This window comes from Mustelus asterias, chromosome 21, assembly GCF_964213995.1.
Source record: "Mustelus asterias chromosome 21, sMusAst1.hap1.1, whole genome shotgun sequence".
NCBI classification, from domain to species: domain Eukaryota; kingdom Metazoa; phylum Chordata; class Chondrichthyes; order Carcharhiniformes; family Triakidae; genus Mustelus; species Mustelus asterias.
This window is the reverse complement of record NC_135821.1, coordinates 16530918-16556875: the sequence shown is the minus strand read 5'-3', so window position 1 is coordinate 16556875 and position 25958 is coordinate 16530918. Positions and strand designations below refer to the sequence as shown.

The 25958-nt window shown below is 47.1% G+C and overlaps 1 protein-coding gene across 1 annotated transcript in view; it reads left to right on the top strand.

Moving 5' to 3' along the window:
• Nucleotides 1–25958, top strand: part of poldip3 (polymerase (DNA-directed), delta interacting protein 3) — a 68293-nt gene that overhangs the window by 33695 nt on the left and 8640 nt on the right. The window contains exons 4-8 of the mRNA XM_078237554.1: nucleotides 17054–17167; nucleotides 19871–20062; nucleotides 20942–21019; nucleotides 21861–21990; nucleotides 25458–25524. Of these exons, the coding sequence (XP_078093680.1) occupies nucleotides 17054–17167; nucleotides 19871–20062; nucleotides 20942–21019; nucleotides 21861–21990; nucleotides 25458–25524 (581 nt within the window). The remainder of the gene's footprint in view (nucleotides 1–17053; nucleotides 17168–19870; nucleotides 20063–20941; nucleotides 21020–21860; nucleotides 21991–25457; nucleotides 25525–25958) is intronic.

Sequence of the window (25958 nt, the reverse complement as noted above, 5' to 3'; positions counted from 1 at the left end):
AGTACTGGTGAATATAGATCCCTCACTGTAACACTGTGATACAGTACTGGTGAATACAGATCCCTCACTGTAACACTGTGATACAGTACTGGTGAATATAGATCCCTCACTGTAACACTGTGATACAGTACTGGTGAATATAGATCCCTCACTGTAACACTGTGATACAGTACTGGTGAATACAGATCCCTCACTGTAACACTGTGATACAGTACTGGTGAATATAGATCCCTCACTGTAACACTGTGATACAGTACTGGTGAATACAGATCCCTCACTGTAACACTGTGATACAGGTACTGGTGAATATAGATCCCTCACTGTAACACTGTGATACAGTACTGGTGAATACAGATCCCTCACTGTAACACTGTGATACAGTACTGGTGAATACAGATCCCTCACTGTAACACTGTGATACAGTACTGGTGAATACAGATCCCTCACTGTGATACAATACTGGTGAATACAGATCCCTCACTGTAACACTGTGATACAATACTGGTGAATACAGATCCCTCACTGTAACACTCTGATACAGTACTGGTGAATACAGATCCCTCACTGTAACACTGTGATACAGTACTGGTGAATACAGATCCCTCACTGTAACACTGAGATACAGTACTGGTGAATACAGATCCCTCACTGTAACACTGTGATACAGTACTGGTGAATACAGATCCCTCACTGTAACACTGTGATACAGTACTGGTGAATACAGATCCCTCACTGTAACACTCTGATACAGTACTGGTGAATACAGATCCCTCACTGTAACACTGTGATACCGTACTGGTGAATACAGATCCCTCACTGTAACACTGTGATACAGTACTGGTGAATACAGATCCCTCACTGTAACACTGTGATACAGTACTGGTGAATACAGATCCCTCACTGTAACACTGTGATACAGTACTGGTGAATACAGATCCCTCACTGTAACACTGTGATACAGTACTGGTGAATACAGATCCCTCACTGTAACACTCTGATACAGTACTGGTGAATACAGATCCCTCACTGTAACACTGTGATACAGTACTGGTGAATACAGATCCCTCACTGTAACACTGTGATACAGTACTGGTGAATACAGATCCCTCACTGTAACACTGTGATACAGTACTGGTAAATACAGATCCCTCTGTAACACTGTGATACAGTACTGGTGAATACAGATCCCTCACTGTAACACTCTGATACAGTACTGGTGAATACAGATCCCTCACTGTGATACAGTACTGGTGAATACAGATCCCTCACTGTGATACAGTACTGGTGAATACAGATCCCTCACTGTAACACTCTGATACAGTACTGGTGAATACAGATCCCTCACTGTAACACTGTGATACAGTACTGGTGAATACAGATCCCTCACTGTAACACTGTGATACAGTACTGGTGAATACAGATCCCTCACTGTAACACTGTGATACAGTACTGGTGAATACAGATCCCTCACTGTGATACAGTACTGGTGAATATAGATCCCTCACTGTAACACTGTGATACAGTACTGGTGAATATCGATCCCTCACTGTAACACTGTGATACAGAACTGGTGAATACAGATCCCTCACTGTGATACAGTACTGGTGAATATCGATCCCTCACTGTAACACTGTGATACAGTACTGGTGAATATCGATCCCTCACTGTAACACTGTGATACAGAACTGGTGAATACAGATCCCTCACTGTAACACTGTGATACAGTACTGGTAAATACAGATCCCTCACTGTAACACTGTGATACAGTACTGGTGAATACAGATCCCTCGCTGTAACACTGTGATACAGTACTGGTGAATACAGATCCCTCACTGTAACAGTGTGATACAGTACTGGTGAATACAGATCCCTCACTGTAACACTGTGATACAGTACTGGTGAATACAGATCCCTCGCTGTAACACTGTGATACAGTACTGGTGAATACAGATCCCTCGCTGTAACACTGTGATACAGTACTGGTGAATACAGATCCCTCGCTGTAACACTGTGATACAGTACTGGTGAATACAGATCCCTCGCTGTAACACTGTGATACAGTACTGGTGAATATAGATCCCTCACTGTGATACAGTACTGGTGAATATAGATCCCTTGCTGTAACACTGTGATACAGTACTGGTGAATACAGATCCCTCACTGTAACACTGTGATACAGTACTGGTGAATACAGATCCCTCACTGTAACACTGTGATACAGTACTGGTGAATACAGATCCCTCGCTGTAACACTGTGATACAGTACTGGTGAATATAGATCCCTCACTGTGATACAGTACTGGTGAATATAGATCCCTCGCTGTAACACTGTGATACAGTACTGGTGAATACAGATCCCTCACTGTGATACAGTACTGGTAAATACAGATCCCTCACTGTAACACTGTGATACAGTACTGGTGAATACAGATCCCTCACTGTGATACAGTACTGGTAAATACAGATCCCTCACTGTAACACTGTGATACAGTACTGGTGAATACAGATCCCTCGCTGTAACACTGTGATACAGTACTGGTGAATACAGATCCCTCACTGTAACACTGTGATACAGTACTGGTGAATACAGATCCCTCACTGTAACACTGTGATACAGTACTGGTGAATACAGATCCCTCACTGTAACACTGTGATACAGTACTGGTGAATACAGATCCCTCACTGTGATACAGTACTGGTGAATACAGATCCCTCACTGTAACACTGTGATACAGTCCTGGTGAATACAGATCCCTCACTGTAACACTGTGATACAGTATTGGTGAATACAGATCCCTCACTGTAACACTGTGATACAGTACTGGTGAATACAGATCCCTCACTGTGAGACAGTACTGGTGAATACAGATCCCTCACTGTGATACAGTACTGGTGAATACAGATCCCTCACTGTGATACAGTACTGGTGAATACAGATCCCTCACTGTGATACAGTACTGGTGAATATAGATCCCTCACTGTAACACTGTGATACAGTACTGGTGAATACAGATCCCTCACTGTGATACAGTACTGGTGAATATCGATCCCTCACTGTAACACTGTGATACAGAACTGGTGAATACAGATCCCTCACTGTAACACTGTGATACAGTACTGGTAAATACAGATCCCTCACTGTAACACTGTGATACAGTACTGGTGAATACAGATCCCTCACTGTAACACTGTGATACAGTACTGGTGAATACAGATCCCTCACTGTGATACAGTACTGGTGAATATAGATCCCTCGCTGTAACACTGTGATACAGTACTGGTGAATACAGATCCCTCACTGTAACACTGTGATACAGTACTGGTGAATATAGATCCCTCACTGTGATACAGTACTGGTGAATATAGATCCCTCGCTGTAACACTGTGATACAGTACTGGTGAATACAGATCCCTCACTGTAACACTGTGATACAGTACTGGTGAATACAGATCCCTCACTGTAACACTGTGATACAGTACTGGTGAATACAGATCCCTCGCTGTAACACTGTGATACAGTACTGGTGAATATAGATCCCTCACTGTGATACAGTACTGGTGAATATAGATCCCTCGCTGTAACACTGTGATACAGTACTGGTGAATATAGATCCCTCACTGTGATACAGTACTGGTGAATATAGATCCCTCACTGTAACACTGTGATACAGTACTGGTGAATACAGATCCCTCACTGTAACACTGTGATACAGTACTGGTGAATACAGATCCCTCACTGTGATACAGTACTGGTAAATACAGATCCCTCACTGTGATACAGTACTGGTGAATACAGATCCCTCACTGTAACACTGTGATACAGTACTGGTGAATACAGATCCCTCACTGTGATACAGTACTGGTGAATACAGATCCCTCACTGTGATACAGTACTGGTGAATATAGATCCCTCACTGTAACACTGTGATACAGTACTGGTGAATATAGATCCCTCACTGTAACACTGTGATACAGTACTGGTGAATACAGATCCCTCACTGTAACACTGTGATACAGTACTGGTGAATACAGATCACTCACTGTGATACAGTACTGGTAAATACAGATCCCTCACTGTAACACTGTGATACAGTACTGGTGAATACAGATCCCTCACTGTGATACAGTACTGGTGAATACAGATCCCTCACTGTAACACTGTGATACAGTACTGGTGAATACAGATCCCTCACTGTGATACAGTACTGGTGAATACAGATCCCTCACTGTGATACAGTACTGGTGAATATAGATCCCTCACTGTAACACTGTGATACAGTACTGGTGAATATAGATCCCTCACTGTAACACTGTGATACAGTACTGGTGAATACAGATCCCTCACTGTAACACTGTGATACAGTACTGGTGAATATAGATCCCTCACTGTAACACTGTGATACAGTACTGGTGAATATAGATCCCTCACTGTAACACTGTGATACAGTACTGGTGAATACAGATCCCTCACTGTAACACTGTGATACAGTACTGGTGAATATAGATCCCTCACTGTAACACTGTGATACAGTACTGGTGAATACAGATCCCTCACTGTAACACTGTGATACAGTACTGGTGAATATAGATCCCTCACTGTAACACTGTGATACAGTACTGGTGAATACAGATCCCTCACTGTAACACTGTGATACAGTACTGGTGAATACAGATCCCTCACTGTAACACTGAGATACAGTACTGGTGAATACAGATCCCTCACTGTGATACAGTACTGGTGAATACAGATCCCTCACTGTGATACAGTACTGGTGAATATAGATCCCTCACTGTAACACTGTGATACAGTACTGGTGAATATAGATCCCTCACTGTAACACTGTGATACAGTACTGGTGAATACAGATCCCTCACTGTAACACTGTGATACAGTACTGGTGAATACAGATCCCTCACTGTAACATTGTGATACAGTACTGGTGAATACAGATCCCTCACTGTAACACTGTGATACAGTACTGGTGAATACAGATTCCTCACTGTGATACAGTACTGGTGAATATAGATCCCTCACTGTAACACTGTGATACAGTACTGGTGAATATAGATCCCTCACTGTAACACTGTGATACAGTACTGGTGAATATAGATCCCTCACTGTAACACTGTGATACAGTACTGGTGAATACAGATCCCTCGCTGTAACACTGTGATACAGTACTGGTGAATACAGATACCTCACTGTAACACTGTGATACAGTACTGGTAAATACAGATCCCTCACTGTAACACTGTGATACAGTACTGGTGAATACAGATCCCTCACTGTAACACTGTGATACAGTACTGGTGAATACAGATCCCTCACTGTAACACTGTGATACAGTACTGGTGAATACAGATCCCTCACTGTAACACTGTGATACAGTACTGGTGAATACAGATCCCTCACTGTAACACTGTGATACAGTACTGGTGAATATAGATCCCTCACTGTAACACTGAGATACAGTACTGGTGAATACAGATCCCTCACTGTAACACTGTGATACAGTACTGGTGAATACAGATCCCTCACTGTAACACTGTGATACAGTACTGGTGAATACAGATCCTTCACTGTAACACTGTGATACAGTACTGGTGAATATAGATCCCTCACTGTAACACTGTGATACAGTACTGGTGAATATAGATCCCTCACTGTAACACTGTGATACAGTACTGGTGAATATAGATCCCTCACTGTAACACTGTGATACAGTACTGGTGAATACAGATCCCTCACTGTAACACTGTGATACAGTACTGGTAAATACAGATCCCTCGCTGTAACACTGTGATACAGTACTGGTGAATACAGATCCCTCTGTAACACTGTGATCCAGTACTGGTGAATACAGATCCCTCTGTAACACTGTGATACAGTACTGGTGAATACAGATCCCTCACTGTAACACTGTGATACAGTACTGGTGAATACAGATCCCTCGCTGTAACACTGTGATACAGTACTGGTGAATACAGATCCCTCACTGTGATACAGTACTGGTAAATACAGATCCCTCACTGTAACACTGTGATACAGTACTGGTGAATACAGATCCCTCGCTGTAACACTGTGATACAGTACTGGTGAATATAGATCCCTCACTGTGATACAGTACTGGTGAATATAGATCCCTCACTGTAACACTGTGATACAGTACTGGTGAATACAGATCCCTCACTGTAACACTGTGATACAGTACTGGTGAATATAGATCCCTCACTGTAACACTGTGATACAGTACTGGTGAATACAGATCCCTCGCTGTAACACTGTGATACAGTACTGGTGAATACAGATCCCTCGCTGTAATACTGTGATACAGTACTGGTGAATATAGATCCCTCACTGTGATACAGTACTGGTGAATATAGATCCCTCACTGTAACACTGTGATACAGTACTGGTGAATACAGATCCCTCACTGTAACACTGTGATACAGTACTGGTGAATACAGATCCCTCACTGTAACACTGTGATACAGTACTGGTAAATACAGATCCCTCACTGTAACACTGTGATACAGTACTGGTGAATACAGATCCCTCACTGTAACACTGTGATACAGTACTGGTGAATACAGATCCCTCACTGTAACACTGTGATACAGTCCTGGTGAATACAGATCCCTCGCTGTAACACTGTGATACAGTACTGGTGAATACAGATCCCTCACTGTAACACTGTGATACAGTATTGGTGAATACAGATCCCTCACTGTGATACAGTACTGGTGAATACAGATCCCTCACTGTAACACTGTGATACAGTCCTGGTGAATACAGATCCCTCACTGTGATACAGTACTGGTGAATACAGATCCCTCACTGTAACACTGTGATACAGTCCTGGTGAATACAGATCCCTCACTGTGATACAGTACTGGTGAATACAGATCCCTCACTGTAACACTGTGATACAGTACTGGTGAATACAGATCCCTCGCTGTAACACTGTGATACAGTCCTGGTGAATATAGATCCCTCACTGTGATACAGTACTGGTAAATACAGATCCCTCACTGTAACACTGTGATACAGTACTGGTGAATACAGATCCCTCACTGTAACACTGTGATACAGTACTGGTGAATACAGATCCCTCACTGTAACACTGTGATACAGTACTGGTGAATACAGATCCCTCACTGTAACACTCTGATACAATACTGGTGAATACAGATCCCTCACTGTAACACTGTGATACAATACTGGTGAATACAGATCCCTCACTGTAACACTGTGATACAGTACTGGTGAATACCGATCCCTCGCTGTAACACTGTGATACAGTACTGGTGAATACAGATCCCTCACTGTAACACTGTGATACAGTATTGGTGAATACAGATCCCTCACTGTGATACAGTACTGGTGAATACAGATCCCTCACTGTAACACTGTGATACAGTACTGGTGAATACAGATCCCTCACTGTAACACTGTGATACAGTACTGGTGAATACAGATCCCTCGCTGTAACACTGTGATACAGTACTGGTGAATACAGATCCCTCGCTGTAACACTGTGATACAGTACTGGTGAATACAGATCCCTCTGTAACACTGTGATACAGTACTGGTGAATACAGATCCCTCGCTGTAACACTGTGATACAGTACTGGTGAATACAGATCCCTCTGTAACACTGTGATACAGTACTGGTGAATACAGATCCCTCACTGTAACACTGTGATACAGTACTGGTGAATACAGATCCCTCGCTGTAACACTGTGATACAGTACTGGTGAATACAGATCCCTCACTGTGATACAGTACTGGTGAATACAGATCCCTCACTGTAACACTGTGATACAGTACTGGTGAATACAGATCCCTCGCTGTAACACTGTGATACAGTACTGGTGAATACAGATCCCTCACTGTGATACAGTACTGGTGAATATAGATCCCTCACTGTAACACTGTGATACAGTACTGGTGAATACAGATCCCTCACTGTAACACTGTGATACAGTACTGGTGAATACAGATCCCTCTGTAACACTGTGATACAGTACTGGTGAATACAGATCCCTCACTGTAACACTGTGATACAGTACTGGTGAATACAGATCCCTCGCTGTAACACTGTGATGCAGTACTGGTGAATACAGATCCCTCACTGTAACACTGTGATACAGTACTGGTGAATACAGATCCCTCGCTGTAACACTGTGATACAGTACTGGTGAATACAGATCCCTCGCTGTAACACTGTGATACAGTACTGGTGAATACAGATCCCTCACTGTGATACAGTACTGGTGAATATAGATCCCTCACTGTAACACTGTGATACAGTACTGGTGAATATAGATCCCTCACTGTGATACAGTACTGGTGAATATAGATCCCTCACTGTAACACTGTGATACAGTACTGGTGAATACAGATCCCTCACTGTAACACTGTGATACAGTACTGGTGAATACAGATCCCTCACTGTGATACAGTACTGGTAAATACAGATCCCTCACTGTGATACAGTACTGGTGAATACAGATCCCTCACTGTAACACTGTGATACAGTACTGGTGAATACAGATCCCTCACTGTGATACAGTACTGGTGAATACAGATCCCTCACTGTGATACAGTACTGGTGAATATAGATCCCTCACTGTAACACTGTGATACAGTACTGGTGAATATAGATCCCTCACTGTAACACTGTGATACAGTACTGGTGAATACAGATCCCTCACTGTAACACTGTGATACAGTACTGGTGAATACAGATCACTCACTGTGATACAGTACTGGTAAATACAGATCCCTCACTGTAACACTGTGATACAGTACTGGTGAATACAGATCCCTCACTGTGATACAGTACTGGTGAATACAGATCCCTCACTGTAACACTGTGATACAGTACTGGTGAATACAGATCCCTCACTGTGATACAGTACTGGTGAATACAGATCCCTCACTGTGATACAGTACTGGTGAATATAGATCCCTCACTGTAACACTGTGATACAGTACTGGTGAATATAGATCCCTCACTGTAACACTGTGATACAGTACTGGTGAATACAGATCCCTCACTGTAACACTGTGATACAGTACTGGTGAATATAGATCCCTCACTGTAACACTGTGATACAGTACTGGTGAATATAGATCCCTCACTGTAACACTGTGATACAGTACTGGTGAATACAGATCCCTCACTGTAACACTGTGATACAGTACTGGTGAATATAGATCCCTCACTGTAACACTGTGATACAGTACTGGTGAATACAGATCCCTCACTGTAACACTGTGATACAGTACTGGTGAATATAGATCCCTCACTGTAACACTGTGATACAGTACTGGTGAATACAGATCCCTCACTGTAACACTGTGATACAGTACTGGTGAATACAGATCCCTCACTGTAACACTGTGATACAGTACTGGTGAATACAGATCCCTCACTGTAACACTGAGATACAGTACTGGTGAATACAGATCCCTCACTGTGATACAGTACTGGTGAATACAGATCCCTCACTGTGATACAGTACTGGTGAATATAGATCCCTCACTGTAACACTGTGATACAGTACTGGTGAATATAGATCCCTCACTGTAACACTGTGATACAGTACTGGTGAATACAGATCCCTCACTGTAACACTGTGATACAGTACTGGTGAATACAGATCCCTCACTGTAACATTGTGATACAGTACTGGTGAATACAGATCCCTCACTGTAACACTGTGATACAGTACTGGTGAATACAGATTCCTCACTGTGATACAGTACTGGTGAATATAGATCCCTCACTGTAACACTGTGATACAGTACTGGTGAATATAGATCCCTCACTGTAACACTGTGATACAGTACTGGTGAATATAGATCCCTCACTGTAACACTGTGATACAGTACTGGTGAATACAGATCCCTCGCTGTAACACTGTGATACAGTACTGGTGAATACAGATACCTCACTGTAACACTGTGATACAGTACTGGTAAATACAGATCCCTCACTGTAACACTGTGATACAGTACTGGTGAATACAGATCCCTCACTGTAACACTGTGATACAGTACTGGTGAATACAGATCCCTCACTGTAACACTGTGATACAGTACTGGTGAATACAGATCCCTCACTGTAACACTGTGATACAGTACTGGTGAATACAGATCCCTCACTGTAACACTGTGATACAGTACTGGTGAATATAGATCCCTCACTGTAACACTGAGATACAGTACTGGTGAATACAGATCCCTCACTGTAACACTGTGATACAGTACTGGTGAATACAGATCCCTCACTGTAACACTGTGATACAGTACTGGTGAATACAGATCCTTCACTGTAACACTGTGATACAGTACTGGTGAATATAGATCCCTCACTGTAACACTGTGATACAGTACTGGTGAATATAGATCCCTCACTGTAACACTGTGATACAGTACTGGTGAATATAGATCCCTCACTGTAACACTGTGATACAGTACTGGTGAATACAGATCCCTCACTGTAACACTGTGATACAGTACTGGTAAATACAGATCCCTCGCTGTAACACTGTGATACAGTACTGGTGAATACAGATCCCTCTGTAACACTGTGATCCAGTACTGGTGAATACAGATCCCTCTGTAACACTGTGATACAGTACTGGTGAATACAGATCCCTCACTGTAACACTGTGATACAGTACTGGTGAATACAGATCCCTCGCTGTAACACTGTGATACAGTACTGGTGAATACAGATCCCTCACTGTGATACAGTACTGGTAAATACAGATCCCTCACTGTAACACTGTGATACAGTACTGGTGAATACAGATCCCTCGCTGTAACACTGTGATACAGTACTGGTGAATATAGATCCCTCACTGTGATACAGTACTGGTGAATATAGATCCCTCACTGTAACACTGTGATACAGTACTGGTGAATACAGATCCCTCACTGTAACACTGTGATACAGTACTGGTGAATATAGATCCCTCACTGTAACACTGTGATACAGTACTGGTGAATATAGATCCCTCACTGTAACACTGTGATACATTACTGGTGAATACAGATCCCTCGCTGTAACACTGTGATACAGTACTGGTGAATACAGATCCCTCGCTGTAATACTGTGATACAGTACTGGTGAATATAGATCCCTCACTGTGATACAGTACTGGTGAATATAGATCCCTCACTGTAACACTGTGATACAGTACTGGTGAATACAGATCCCTCACTGTAACACTGTGATACAGTACTGGTGAATACAGATCCCTCACTGTAACACTGTGATACAGTACTGGTGAATATAGATCCCTCACTGTAACACTGTGATACAGTACTGGTAAATACAGATCCCTCACTGTAACACTGTGATACAGTACTGGTGAATACAGATCCCTCACTGTAACACTGTGATACAGTACTGGTGAATACAGATCCCTCGCTGTAACACTGTGATACAGTCCTGGTGAATATAGATCCCTCACTGTGATACAGTACTGGTAAATACAGATCCCTCACTGTAACACTGTGATACAGTACTGGTGAATACAGATCCCTCACTGTAACACTGTGATACAGTACTGGTGAATACAGATCCCTCACTGTAACACTCTGATACAATACTGGTGAATACAGATCCCTCACTGTAACACTGTGATACAATACTGGTGAATACAGATCCCTCACTGTAACACTGTGATACAGTACTGGTGAATACCGATCCCTCGCTGTAACACTGTGATACAGTACTGGTGAATACAGATCCCTCACTGTAACACTGTGATACAGTATTGGTGAATACAGATCCCTCACTGTGATACAGTACTGGTGAATACAGATCCCTCACTGTAACACTGTGATACAGTACTGGTGAATACAGATCCCTCACTGTAACACTGTGATACAGTACTGGTGAATACAGATCCCTCGCTGTAACACTGTGATACAGTACTGGTGAATACAGATCCCTCGCTGTAACACTGTGATACAGTACTGGTGAATACAGATCCCTCTGTAACACTGTGATACAGTACTGGTGAATACAGATCCCTCGCTGTAACACTGTGATACAGTACTGGTGAATACAGATCCCTCTGTAACACTGTGATACAGTACTGGTGAATACAGATCCCTCACTGTAACACTGTGATACAGTACTGGTGAATACAGATCCCTCGCTGTAACACTGTGATACAGTACTGGTGAATACAGATCCCTCACTGTGATACAGTACTGGTGAATACAGATCCCTCACTGTAACACTGTGATACAGTACTGGTGAATACAGATCCCTCGCTGTAACACTGTGATACAGTACTGGTGAATACAGATCCCTCTGTAACACTGTGATACAGTACTGGTGAATACAGATCCCTCACTGTAACACTGTGATACAGTACTGGTGAATACAGATCCCTCGCTGTAACACTGTGATGCAGTACTGGTGAATACAGATCCCTCACTGTAACACTGTGATACAGTACTGGTGAATACAGATCCCTCGCTGTAACACTGTGATACAGTACTGGTGAATACAGATCCCTCGCTGTAACACTGTGATACAGTACTGGTGAATACAGATCCCTCACTGTGATACAGTACTGGTGAATATAGATCCCTCACTGTAACACTGTGATACAGTACTGGTGAATATAGATCCCTCACTGTAACACTGTGATACGATACTGGTGAATACAGATCCCTCACTGCAACACAGAGATACAGTCCTGGTGAATACAGATCCCTCACTGCAACACAGAGATACAGTCCTGGTGAATACAGATCCCTCACTGCAACACAGAGATACAGTCCTGGTGAATACAGATCCCTCACTGCAACACAGAGATACAGTCCTGGTGAATACAGATCCCTCACTGTAACACTGTGATACAGTACTGGTGAATACAGATCCCTCGCTGTAACACTGTGATGCAGTACTGGTGAATACAGATCCCTCACTGTAACACTGTGATACAGTACTGGTGAATACAGATCCCTCACTGTAACACTCTGATACAGTACTGGTGAATACAGATCCCTCGCTGTAACACTGTGATACAGTACTGGTGAATACAGATCCCTCACTGTAACACTGTGATACAGTACTGGTGAATACAGATCCCTCGCTGTAACACTGTGATACAGTACTGGTGAATACAGATCCCTCACTGTGATACAGTGATACAGTACTGGTGCATACAGATCCCTCACTGTAACACTGTGATACAGTACTGGTGAATACAGATCCCTCACTGTAACACTGTGATACAGTACTGGTGAATACAGATCCCTCACTGTAACACTCTGATACAGTACTGGTGAATACAGATCCCTCGCTGTAACACTCTGATACAGTACTGGTGAATACAGATCCCTCACTGTAACACTCTGATACAGTACTGGTGAATACAGATCCCTCACTGTGATACAGTACTGGTGAATACAGATCCCTCGCTGTAACACTGTGATACAGTCCTGGTGAATACAGATCCCTCACTGTAACACTGTGATACAGTATTGGTGAATACAGATCCCTCACTGTAACACTGTGATACAGTACTGGTGAATACAGATCCCTCACTGTGATACAGTACTGGTGAATACAGATCCCTCACTGTAACACTCTGATACAGTACTGGTGAATACAGATCCCTCACTGTAACACTGTGATACAATACTGGTGAATACAGATCCCTCACTGTAACACTGTGATACAGTACTGGTGAATACAGATTCCTCACTGTAACACTGTGATACAATACTGGTGAATACAGATCCCTCACTGTCACACTGTGATACAGTACTGGTGAATACAGATCCCTCGCTGTAACACTGTGATACAGTACTGGTGAATACAGATCCCTCACTGTAACACTGTGATACAGTACTGGTGAATACAGATCCCTCGCTGTAACACTGTGATACAGTACTGGTGAATACAGATCCCTCACTGTAACACTCTGATACAGTACTGGTGAATACAGATCCCTCGCTGTAACACTCTGATACAGTACTGGTGAATACAGATCCCTCACTGTAACACTCTGATACAGTACTGGTGAATACAGATCCCTCACTGTGATACAGTACTGGTGAATACAGATCCCTCGCTGTAACACTGTGATACAGTCCTGGTGAATACAGATCCCTCACTGTAACACTGTGATACAGTATTGGTGAATACAGATCCCTCACTGTAACACTGTGATACAGTACTGGTGAATACAGATCCCTCACTGTGATACAGTACTGGTGAATACAGATCCCTCACTGTAACACTCTGATACAGTACTGGTGAATACAGATCCCTCACTGTAACACTGTGATACAATACTGGTGAATACAGATCCCTCACTGTAACACTGTGATACAGTACTGGTGAATACAGATTCCTCACTGTAACACTGTGATACAATACTGGTGAATACAGATCCCTCACTGTCACACTGTGATACAGTACTGGTGAATACAGATCCCTCGCTGTAACACTGTGATACAGTACTGGTGAATACAGATCCCTCACTGTGATACAGTGATACAGTACTGGTGAATACAGATCCCTCACTGTAACACTGTGATACAGTACTGGTGAATACAGATCCCTCACTGTAACACTGTGATACAGTACTGGTGAATACAGATCCCTCGCTGTAACACTCTGATACAGTACTGGTGAATACAGATCCCTCACTGTAACACTCTGATACAGTACTGGTGAATACAGATCCCTCACTGTGATACAGTACTGGTGAATACAGATCCCTCGCTGTAACACTGTGATACAGTACTGGTGAATACAGATCCCTCACTGTAACACTGTGATACAGTATTGGTGAATACAGATCCCTCACTGTGATACAGTACTGGTGAATACAGATCCCTCACTGTAACACTCTGATACAGTACTGGTGAATACAGATTCCTCACTGTAACACTGTGATACAATACTGGTGAATACAGATCCCTCACTGTAACACTGTGATACAGTACTGGTGAATACAGATCCCTCACTGTAACACTGTGATACAGTACTGGTGAATACAGATCCCTCACTGTAACACTGTGATACAGTACTGGTGAATACAGATCCCTCACTGTAACACTGTGATACAATACTGGTGAATACAGATTCCTCACTGTAACACTGTGATACAATACTGGTGAATACAGATCCCTCACTGTAACACTGTGATACAGTACTGGTGAATACAGATCCCTCACTGTAACACTGTGATACAATACTGGTGAATACAGATTCCTCACTGTAACACTGTGATACAGTACTGGTGAATACAGATCCCTCACTGTAACACTGTGATACAGTACTGGTGAATACAGATCCCTCACTGTAACACTGTGATACAATACTGGTAAATACAGATCCCTCGCTGTAACACTGTGATACAGTACTGGTGAATACAGATCCCTCACTGTAACACTCTGATACAGTACTGGTGAATACAGATCCCTCACTGTAACACTCTGATACAGTACTGGTGAATACAGATCCCTCGCTGTAACACTGTGATACAGTACTGGTGAATACAGATCCCTCGCTGTAACACTGTGATACAGTACTGGTGAATACAGATCCCTCACTGTAACACTGTGATACAGTACTGGTGAATACAGATCCCTCACTGTAACACTGTGATACAGTACTGGTGAATACCGATCCCTCACTGTGATACAGTACTGGTGAATACAGATCCCTCACTGTGATACAGTACTGGTGAATACAGATCCCTCACTGTAACACTGTGATACAGTACTGGTGAATACAGATCCCTCACTGTAACACTGTGATACAGTACTGGTGAATACAGATCCCTCACTGTAACACTGTGATACAGTACTGGTGAATACAGATCCCTCACTGTAACACTGTGATACAGTACTGGTGAATACAGATCCCTCACTGTAACACTGTGATACAGTACTGGTAAATACAGGTCCCTCGCTGTAACACTGAGATACAGTACTGGTGAATACAGATCCCTCACTGTAACACTGTGATACAGTACTGGCGGGTACAGATTCATCACTATAGCGCTGTGATACAGTACTGGGAGTAATTATCCCTTGCTGTAACATTGACAGTACTGGTGGGGACAGATCCATTACTATAATTTTGAGGTAGAGAACGTGTGGGTACAGCCCTGCTGGATTACAATGCCAATTTAATGGGATACAGTCCCTGGTTGCTGGGTTACTGGGAGGGCAGCTTTCTGCCGTACCTTCTCTAAGTGGCCATTTTTCAGGTGTGACCCTTGACGATGTGAAGTAGCAAACAGCCAGGTTGGCCCTATTCCTGTCAGTGTCAGTGCTTACAGCAGTCAGATGGAACCTCCATCCTCGCCTATAGGGTTTCAGCTATGTGGGTTCGATTCCCGGCTTGGGCGACTGTCTGTGTGGAGTCTTCATGTTCTCCCTGTGTCGGCGTGAGTTTCCTTCGGGTGCTCCAGTTTCCTCCCACACTCTAAAGATCTGTATGTACGGTGGATTGGCCATGCTAAATTGACCCGTAATGTCCAAATATGTGTAGGTTAGGTGGCCATGCTAAATGCATGGGGATAGGGCGGCGGGGAGAGCCTGGGTGGGATGCTCTTTCGGAGAGTTGTGCAGACTCAATGACTCTAATGTTTCCACAGCTTAGTGAACCAGCAACAAAGGAGCAGGGAGTGCAGATTATCATTTGAACAAGGGGGTAATAGGCGGACACATTCCCACAGAGAACGTGCAGGACCTTACCACAGGGGAATGAGATTGGAGTAAACTGCTCCAACTAAATAACTTACTGTGCGATGGGCTGTCTAAAGAGCAATCCGATCTGGCCAACTAATCTGAATTCAGACTATCTCTTGTGAAGCTGTCTGATTGTGGTTGGGTTCAGTCTGATTGTGGTTGGGTTCAGTCTGATTGTGGTTGGGTTCAGTCTGATTGTGGTTGGGTTCAGTCTGATTGTGGTTGGGTTCAGTCTCGTCTTGGATGAGCCTGTGAAGCTTGTGAAGGTTGGTTGTGGTCTCAGTTTTGTACCTTTGCCCCAGGCTCTTGAGGAAGAGGATATGGAGGAGGAGGACGAGGAAATCCTACATTCGATACCTGGGACAAACAAACCGCTAAAAATCGGCACTGTGATAAACCACCTGACTCAGAAGAGGGTGAGTCTTTTGTTCTTATTCAGAGAACCAAACACAGTCGGAGTTGTCGTGTGTGACTGGGTAACCTGTTCCAGGAAAAGACAGTGACATCCTGGGGCTATTGGTACAGTATGAGGAGGTGCACGCTTTTAGGCACGTGTGGATTAATAGAGACATTCCAGAATCATAAAGGGTTTTGGTAGAGCTGGTACAGGCACGATGGGTCGAATGGCATCCTTCGCCGCTGTGATTAAGGGAAAACTGTTCCCGGTGCCAGGAAGATTTCTAACCAGTGGATAATGATTTAAGGTCATTGGCAAAATGATTTTTCTGAAAACACTGGGCGGAATTCCACGGGAATCGTAGTGGGCAGGGCAGAAAATTTGGCGGACCATGCAAAGGTCCATTGACCTCGGTGGGAATTTCCAGCCTTGGGGCGATCGCAGCCAGAAAACCCATCGAGTTGTTGCAGTCTGGAATGTGCTGTGGAAGCAGATTCAACAATAACGTGTAAAACGGGAACTGGATAAATATTTGAAGGGGGAGAAATTTGCAAGGCTATCGAGAAAGAGAAGAGGGAGTGAGGCCAATTATCAGCCCCGCAGTCAGAACTGATAGGCTGAATCCTAAGTTTCCGTGATTCATGGTTTGACTGAAGCAGTAATATGTCCGGGATCTTAAAGGGTCGCACTGAGATGAGTGGTTACATTAGGAGCTCCGTTAATTAGAAAAATGCTGATGTTGATTCAAGGTGGTGTTTAAAGTAAATAAGGAGGGGGTTGGTGGCTGATGCCTGGAAGAATAGCTGCGTTTCCCACAGAAGTGGTGGGGGTGGCGATAGATCTCGTGGCAAAGCGGTAATGGCTATGTGAGCTTCTGGAAGCTTCACACTCCAGCCAGGCCCAGTGGGATCTTTCTGGCCCACTTTATCCTAGGATCTCTTGTATTGCTGCCCAATTTCATTTCAGTGGCACATGGGGAAAGGAGTCCCTAACGTCCTCCTTCCCCATTCTCTTCACCCTGCTCCTGCCCCCCCCCCCCACCAAATAAACCAGCCTTTAAAACTGTTCCAGTCACTAACTTGCCTGTGATGGTAGCTCCCTCGTGTCTGGATCTGAACTTGGAGGCACAGCAAGAATGTCCTGATATTGAAAGGCATTTCCAAACAACAGGCCTGGGTCACCCAGGGCCCAGAGCCTAAACATTCGGTCTTTAGGCTTCTTTTCTAAGCACCGAGCTCTCCTTTGTATCTCCCTGCGCTGTACGGTATCTCATCAGGACGTGCTTGGTGCCTGCAATGGAAAGCGTTTCCTCAGATCACAACTGTCCTGAACAGGTGCTTTGATCCCTTCCTGATCTTCCCGTCTGACCAATTCCTTGGGGTGACGCCCCAAAGATGTGTGGGTTAGGTTGAGTGATCATGCTGAATTGCCCTTTAGTGTTCGGCGGATTAGCAGGGTAAATAAGTGGGGTTACAAGGATAGGGCCTGGGTCGGACTAATGTCGGTGCAGACTCAATGGGCCGAATGGCCGCCTTCTGTACTGTAGTGATTCTATGACACGGTGGCATAGTGGTTATGTCTGCTGCCTCACCAGGGATCCGGGTTCAATTCCGGCCTTGGGTAACTGCCTGTGTGGAGTCTGCACCTTCTCTCCATGTCTGCGTGGGTTTCCTCCCACACTCCAAACACATGCGGGTTAGAATGATTGGCCATGCAAAATTATCCCTTAGTGTTGGGGGATTGGTCTGGTAAATACATGGGGTTATGGGGGTAGGGCTTGGGTGGGATTGTCAGTGCAGGCTCAATGGGCCAAATGGTCTCCTTCTGTACTGTATGGATTCTATGATATCCTTCCCTGACTTTCCAACTATTTCTGAGCAATCGGAGAGAACTTGGTCAAAATATAAAACTCCTGCCCCACGTGGGAACCCACCATCCCTGGCCCATTCCAGTTGGCGCTATCACAAGATGATAAGGTTCTGACATTGCTAATGCTGATTAATAGAATTAGGCTGATGTTCTCAGCAGCAACAGACCAGTTCAGGAGCAGGTGAGAGGAGAGGTGACATGAAACACCTGTAGCTGAAGCTACAAAACTGGTAAAATGGCAACAGATTAAACTAGAAATGTGAATCATAAAGCAGGGAGTGCAGAGTGGGCAGAACCAGTCCTACACTATTTTAAAGAGCTTACTGTTCGAGATTTAGCGACACGGATTTTATTAGATGAGGGTTGTGCTTCAAGCCAGAGCCACACTCAGTGCACGTGACGGAGTGGCACAGTGGCTAGCACCACTGCCTCACAGCGCCAGGGACCTGGGTTCGATTCCCAGCTTGGGTCACTGTCCGTGTGGAGTTTACACATTCTCCCCGTGTCTGCGTGGGTTTCCTCCCACAGTCTGAAAGATGTGCTGGTTAGGGTGCATTGAGCCGAACAGGTGCCAGAGTGTGACGACTAGGGGAAACTCTCAGTAACTTCATTGCAGTGTTAATGTAAGCCTTACTTGTGACACCAATAAATAAACTTCTAACTTTGTTATAGACTTATGTTTCAAGGTCAGTGTAGTTTGAAATTCTTAAACATTCAATTTTAAAGATTGTCCAGAAAATAATCCAGAGGGATTCAAAAAACTGCCTGTGATTGGGTGTGAATTGATTCTGGGGTTTTAATTCCAGAGTAAACTCAATGTCTCCTTTTTGTTTCCTCTGCTCTTTCTGTCCAGCCTGGTTTCACTGCCTCGAAGCTCTCTCTGGGAAAGGCCGTTCCTCTGACAAAAGTGGTCCAGAACGACTCGTACACAGCTCCTCCGCCCACACCTCTCACCCTCACACGCTCCAGACCGCCAGCAAACCTATCGAGAACGGCGGCACTAGCAGCAGAGCAGGACCCGGCTGAGGATGTGTTGCCTCTGGAGGTACCCAGCAGTCACTCTACACCTCCCTCAGTGGGCTCCAGCATCCCCGAGCCCCTCTCAATTGCAGCTTCGAGTTTAGACCCCCGAAACTGTTAACCGTGGAACGTAGTTTGCAGCTCACAGTGTTTCTGTATTCCATTCACATCTGACCAGAAGAAGCTGTAAACTCGCGGGTTTCTCACCCTGCCCTGCCCTGCCAAGCGCCGCCCTGCCAAGCGCCGCCCTGCCCAGAGAAGGGCTGCCCTGCCCTGCCCTGCGGAGCGCTGCCCTGCCCGGTGAAGGGCTGGGCTGCCCTGCCCAGAGAACGGCTGGGCTGCCCTGCCCTGCGGAGCGCTGCCCTGCCCGGTGAAGGGCTGGGCTGCCCTGCCCTGCGGAGCGCTGCCCTGCGGAGCGCTGCCCTGCCCGGTGAAGGGCTGGGCTGTTTGACATCGGGTGATGCTTTTAGAGTCTAAACTATTCAGCGCTGAGTGGATTTTCCCAATTTCCCCTTCCTCCCCTCACCCCCAAAACACTGACTCGCTCTGGGCTGTGCCTCCACTTGTTCCCACTGTCCTCAGATTTAACTTTACGGCGCATCACACCAAGGCTATACTCCCCAAGTGAGCACAAGTCACAGGAGGGTGATCGGGAGGGGGCAGGCCACCTTGTGGCCCAGGGGTTTGCTGATGAGGACGCTGTCAACTCCTGGGACTGACACTGAGATTGGCTGTGGCCCTAGGCGGAGCCTGGTGTTTACATTCACGTCACCCTATCGATCGGGAGGTTTTCCTGTCTGGGTGTACCCTGTGTGACCGGCAGAGAGTAACCGATAATCAGAGCTGTTTGTTCATGCTGGCGTTAATAAAGGTGTAACGTGTCTCTCATTGTTCTCCTGCACAGCTGAATCTCAGTCCATTAGAAGGAACTAAAATGACCGTAAATAATCTTCACCCTCGAGTGACTGAGGAGGACATTGTGGTGAGTCAGATTTAGCTGCTCCCTGGGGAGGGAGGTCATTGCAGTGAGTGTGGTCTACCCCGTTCCATCTGCGTCACCCCTTTATACAGTTCTATAAATTACTTGAATCATTGTTCAGGTTCCTGTCAAGACACAAGTTGGAAGACAGTAGCTTTGGGGTCACAAGTTAAGAGGAGTTTATTAGCAATAATTAACCAGGTGATAGTTTTTGAGTCAAGTGTGTGTGTGTGGGGGAGGTTATTGCCGTGAGTGTGGCTCTGTCTCTGTTCCCGAGAGTGGGGGGGGTAATTTTGTGGAATTAAAGTTTATTTTTATTAGTGTCACAAGCAGGCTTATATTAACACTGCAATGAAGTTACTGTTAAAATCCCCCTAGTCGCCACACTCCAGCACCTGTTCGGGTACACTGAGGGAGAATTTAGCACGGCCGATGCACCTAACCAGCACGTCTTTCAGACTGGGAGGAAACCAGAGCACCCGGAGGAAACCCACGCAGACACGGGGAGAACATGCAGACTCCGCACAGACAGTCTCTCTCTCTCTCGGAGATATCAAGCCTGGAATTGAACCCAGGTCCCTGGCGTTGTGAGGCAGCAGTGTTAACCACTGTGGGATTTGTGTGGAAATTAATTGTGAGGCACATTGAAACGTCACACACCCACCTCCCCACCAAAGCCTTGTGTTTGTGACCAGATGCTCCCCTCTCACAGAATCTGTATGTCGTGATGGATGGGTGGGTGAGTGGGGGGCAGTCAGACAGAGATCAGTTTAAATGAGTGAGCCAGATGGAGTTGTGGTTTCTGGATGTGAGCTACTGGGTGACTGTCTGTTCCCATGTATAGGAGTTGTTCTGTGTCTGTGGCGCTCTGAAGCGAGCCCGTCTCGTACATCCGGGAGTCGCAGAAGTTGTCTTTGTTCGAAAGGAGGACGCCATCACTGCTTACAAGAAGTACAACAACAGATGTTTAGATGGTAAGTGAGTTTTCAAAAACACATCCTGCTGCTGTAGGGCCCACTGACTGGTGTCTAACAGACCCCCCCTCAGGGAGATACCTGCCCACTGACTGGTGTCTAACAGACCCCCCCTCAGGGAGATACCTGCACACTGACTGGTGTCTAACAGACCCCCCCTCAGGGAGATACCTGCACACTGACTGGTGTCTCTCAGTCCCTCTCTCTCAGGGAGATACCTGTACACTGACTGGTGTCTCCCAGACCCCCTCTGTTATCAAGATACCTGTACACTGACTGGTGTCTAACAGACCCTCTCTCTCTCTCAGGGAGATACCTGCACACTGACTGGTGTCTCTCAGTCCCTCTCTCTCAGGGAGATATCTGCACACTGACTGGTGTCTAACAGACCCTCTCTCTCTCAGGGAGATACCTGCACACTGACTGGTGTCTCTCAGTCCCTCTCTCAGGGAGATATCTGTACACTGACTGGTGTCTCTCAGTCCCTCTCTCTCAGGGAGATATCTGTACACTGACTGGTGTCTCTCAGTCCCTCTCTCTCAGGGAGATATCTGCACACTGACTGGTGCCTCCCAGACCCTCTCTGTCAGCAAGATACCTGTACACTGACTGGTGTAACTCAGACCTTATCTCTCTGAAGTATCTGTACACCGCGTGGTGTCTCCCAGACCTCCCCTTAATGGAATGCTGAACGAGCCAACCTTTCCCCATCTTATCTGTCTCTGAGGGAATATCAACACAAGCTCACTGCCTCTGAGGAGCAGCCTGAGAGAGATCAGTCCCTGAGGGCTTTTTAAAAATGTTTTATTTATATGCAGTGAATGAACCTGTTATTGTGTGTGCTGTTAGTGTTTAAGAACACTATTGAAAAGAACGAAACCTGGTGACAGCGCAATCGAAGATTGGGAGCAAATGTCAATGTTGCAGAGTGAGAGAGCGGGGGAGGGGGATTCAGGGACAGTGAGCGGGGGAGGGGATTCAGGGACAGAGAGCGGGGGATTCAGGGACAGTGAGCGGGGGAGGGGATTCAGGGACAGAGAGCGGGGGAGGGGGATTCAGGGACAGTGAGCGGGGGAGGGGATTCAGGGACAGAGAGCGGGGGAGGGGATTCAGGGACAGTGAGCGGGGGAGGGGATTCAGGGACAGAGAGCGGGGGATTCAGGGACAGTGAGCGGGGGAGGGGGATTCAGGGACAGTGAGTGGGGGAGGGGATTCAGGGACAGTGAGCGGGGGAGGGGGATTCAGGGACAGTGAGTGGGGGAGGGGATTCAGGGACAGTGAGCGGGGGAGGGGGATTCAGGGACAGTGAGAGGGGGAGGGGATTCAGGGACAGTGAGCGGGGGAGGGGATTCAGGGACAGTGAGCGGGGGAGGGGGAATCAGGGACAGTGAGTGGGGGAGGGGATTCAGGGACAAAGAGCGGGGGATTCAGGGACAGTGAGCGGGGGAGGGGGATTCAGGGACAGTGAGTGGGGGAGGGGATTCAGGGACAGTGAGCGGGGGAGGGGGATTCAGGGACAGTGAGTGGGGGAGGGGATTCAGGGACAGAGAGCGGGGGAGGGGATTCAGGGACAGTGAGTGGGGGAGGGGATTCAGGGACAGTGAGCGGGGGATTCAGGGACAGAGAGCGGGGGAGGGGATTCGGGGACAGTGAGTGGGGGAGGGGATTCAGGGACAGTGAGTGGGGGAGGGGATTCTGGGACAGAGAGTGGGGAGGGGATTCTGGGACAGAGAGCGGGAGAGGGGGATTCAGGGACAGTGAGTGGGGGAGGGGGATTCAGGGACAGAGAGCGGGGGAGGGGATTCAGGGACAGTGAGCGGGGGAGGGGATTCAGGGACAGTGAGCGGGGGAGGGGATTCAGGGACAGTGAGCGGGGGAGGGGATTCAGGGACAGTGAGCGGGGGAGGGGATTCAGGGACAGTGAGCGGGGGAGGGGATTCAGGGACAGAGAGCGGTGGAGGGGATTCAGGGACAGAGAGTGGGGGAGGGGATTCAGGGACAGAGAGTGGGGGAGGGGATTCAGGGACAGAGAGTGGGGGAGGGGATTCAGGGACAGAGAGTGGGGGAGGGGATTCAGGGACAGTGAGTGGGGGAGGGGATTCAGGGACAGTGAGCGGGGGAGGGGGATTCAGGGACAGTGAGTGGGGGAGGGGATTCAGGGACAGAGAGCGGGGGAGGGGATTCAGGGACAGTGAGTGGGGGAGGGGATTCAGGGACAGTGAGCGGGGGATTCAGGGACAGAGAGCGGGGGAGGGGATTCGGGGACAGTGAGTGGGGGAGGGGATTCAGGGACAGTGAGTGGGGGAGGGGATTCAGGGACAGAGAGCGGGGGAGGGGATTCAGGGACAGTGAGTGGGGGAGGGGATTCAGGGACAGTGAGCGGGGGATTCAGGGACAGAGAGCGGGGGAGGGGATTCGGGGACAGTGAGTGGGGGAGGGGATTCAGGGACAGTGAGTGGGGGAGGGGATTCTGGGACAGAGAGTGGGGAGGGGATTCAGGGACAGAGAGCGGGAGAGGGGGATTCAGGGACAATGAGTGGGGGAGGGGGATTCAGGGACAGTGAGCGGGGGAGGGGATTCAGGGACAGTGAGCGGGGGAGAGGATTCAGGGACAGTGAGCGGGGGAGGGGATTCAGGGACAGTGAGCGGGGGAGGGGATTCAGGGACAGTGAGCGGGGGAGGGGATTCAGGGACAGTGAGCGGGGGAGGGGATTCAGGGACAGTGAGCGGGGGAGGGGATTCAGGGACAGTGAGCGGGGGAGGGGATTCAGGGACAGAGAGCGGTGGAGGGGATTCAGAGACAGTGAGCGGGGGAGGGGATTCAGGGACAGTGAGTGGGGGAGGGGATTCAGAGACAGTGAGCGGGGGAGGGGATTCAGGGACAGTGAGCGGGGGAGGGGATTCAGGGACAGTGAGTGGGGGAGGGGATTCAGAGACAGTGAGCGGGGGAGGGGATTCAGGGACAGTGAGCGGGGGAGGGGATTCAGGGACAGTGAGCGGGGGAGGGGATTCAGAGACAGAGAGCGGGGGAGGGGATTCAGGGACAGTGAGCGGGGGAGGGGATTCAGGGACAGTGAGCGGGGGAGGGGATTCAGGGACAGTGAGCGGGGGAGGGGATTCAGGGACAGTGAGCGGGGGAGGGGATTCAGGGACAGTGAGCGGGGGAGGGGATTCAGGGACAGTGAGCGGGGGAGGGGATTCAGGGACAGTGAGCGGGGGAGGGGATTCAGGGACAGTGAGCGGGGGAGGGGATTCAGGGACAGTGAGCGGGGGAGGGGATTCAGAGACAGTGAGCGGGGGAGGGGATTTAGGGACAGAGAGCGGGGGAGGGGATTCAGGGACAGTATTGATGTTACACAGAGTGAGCTGGGGAAGGGGTTCAGGGTCGGTACTGATTCCCTGGGCGGGTGAGGATGGGCAGTTTTGAAAGCTCACAGCAAGTATCTCCTTTTCCTTTCTCTCCACAGGTCAGCCAATGAAATGTAACCTTCACGTAAATGGAAATGTCATCACCTCAGAGCAACCAATCCTATTGTAAGTTACACCGAAAATCCTAATTTTACTTGGTGCCGAATTTTTCACCCAGACCAGCAGAATCCTGCACCATTCCCACTGAGACTGTACAGACCAGCAGAACCCCCGCACCATCCCCACTGAGACTGTACAGACCAGCAGAACCCTGCACCATCCCCACTGAGACTGTCCAGACCAGCAGTACCCTGCACCATCCCCACTGAGACTGTACAGACCAGCAGAACCCTGCACCATCCCCACTGAGACTGTACAGACCAGCAGAACCCTGCGCTATCCCCACTGAGACGGTACAGACCAGCAGAACCCTGCGCTATCCCCACTGAGACGGTACAGACCAGCAGAACCCTGCGCTATCCCCAATGAGACTGTACAGACCAGCAGAACCCTGCGCTATCCCCACTGAGACTGTACAGACCAGCAGAACCCTGCGCTAT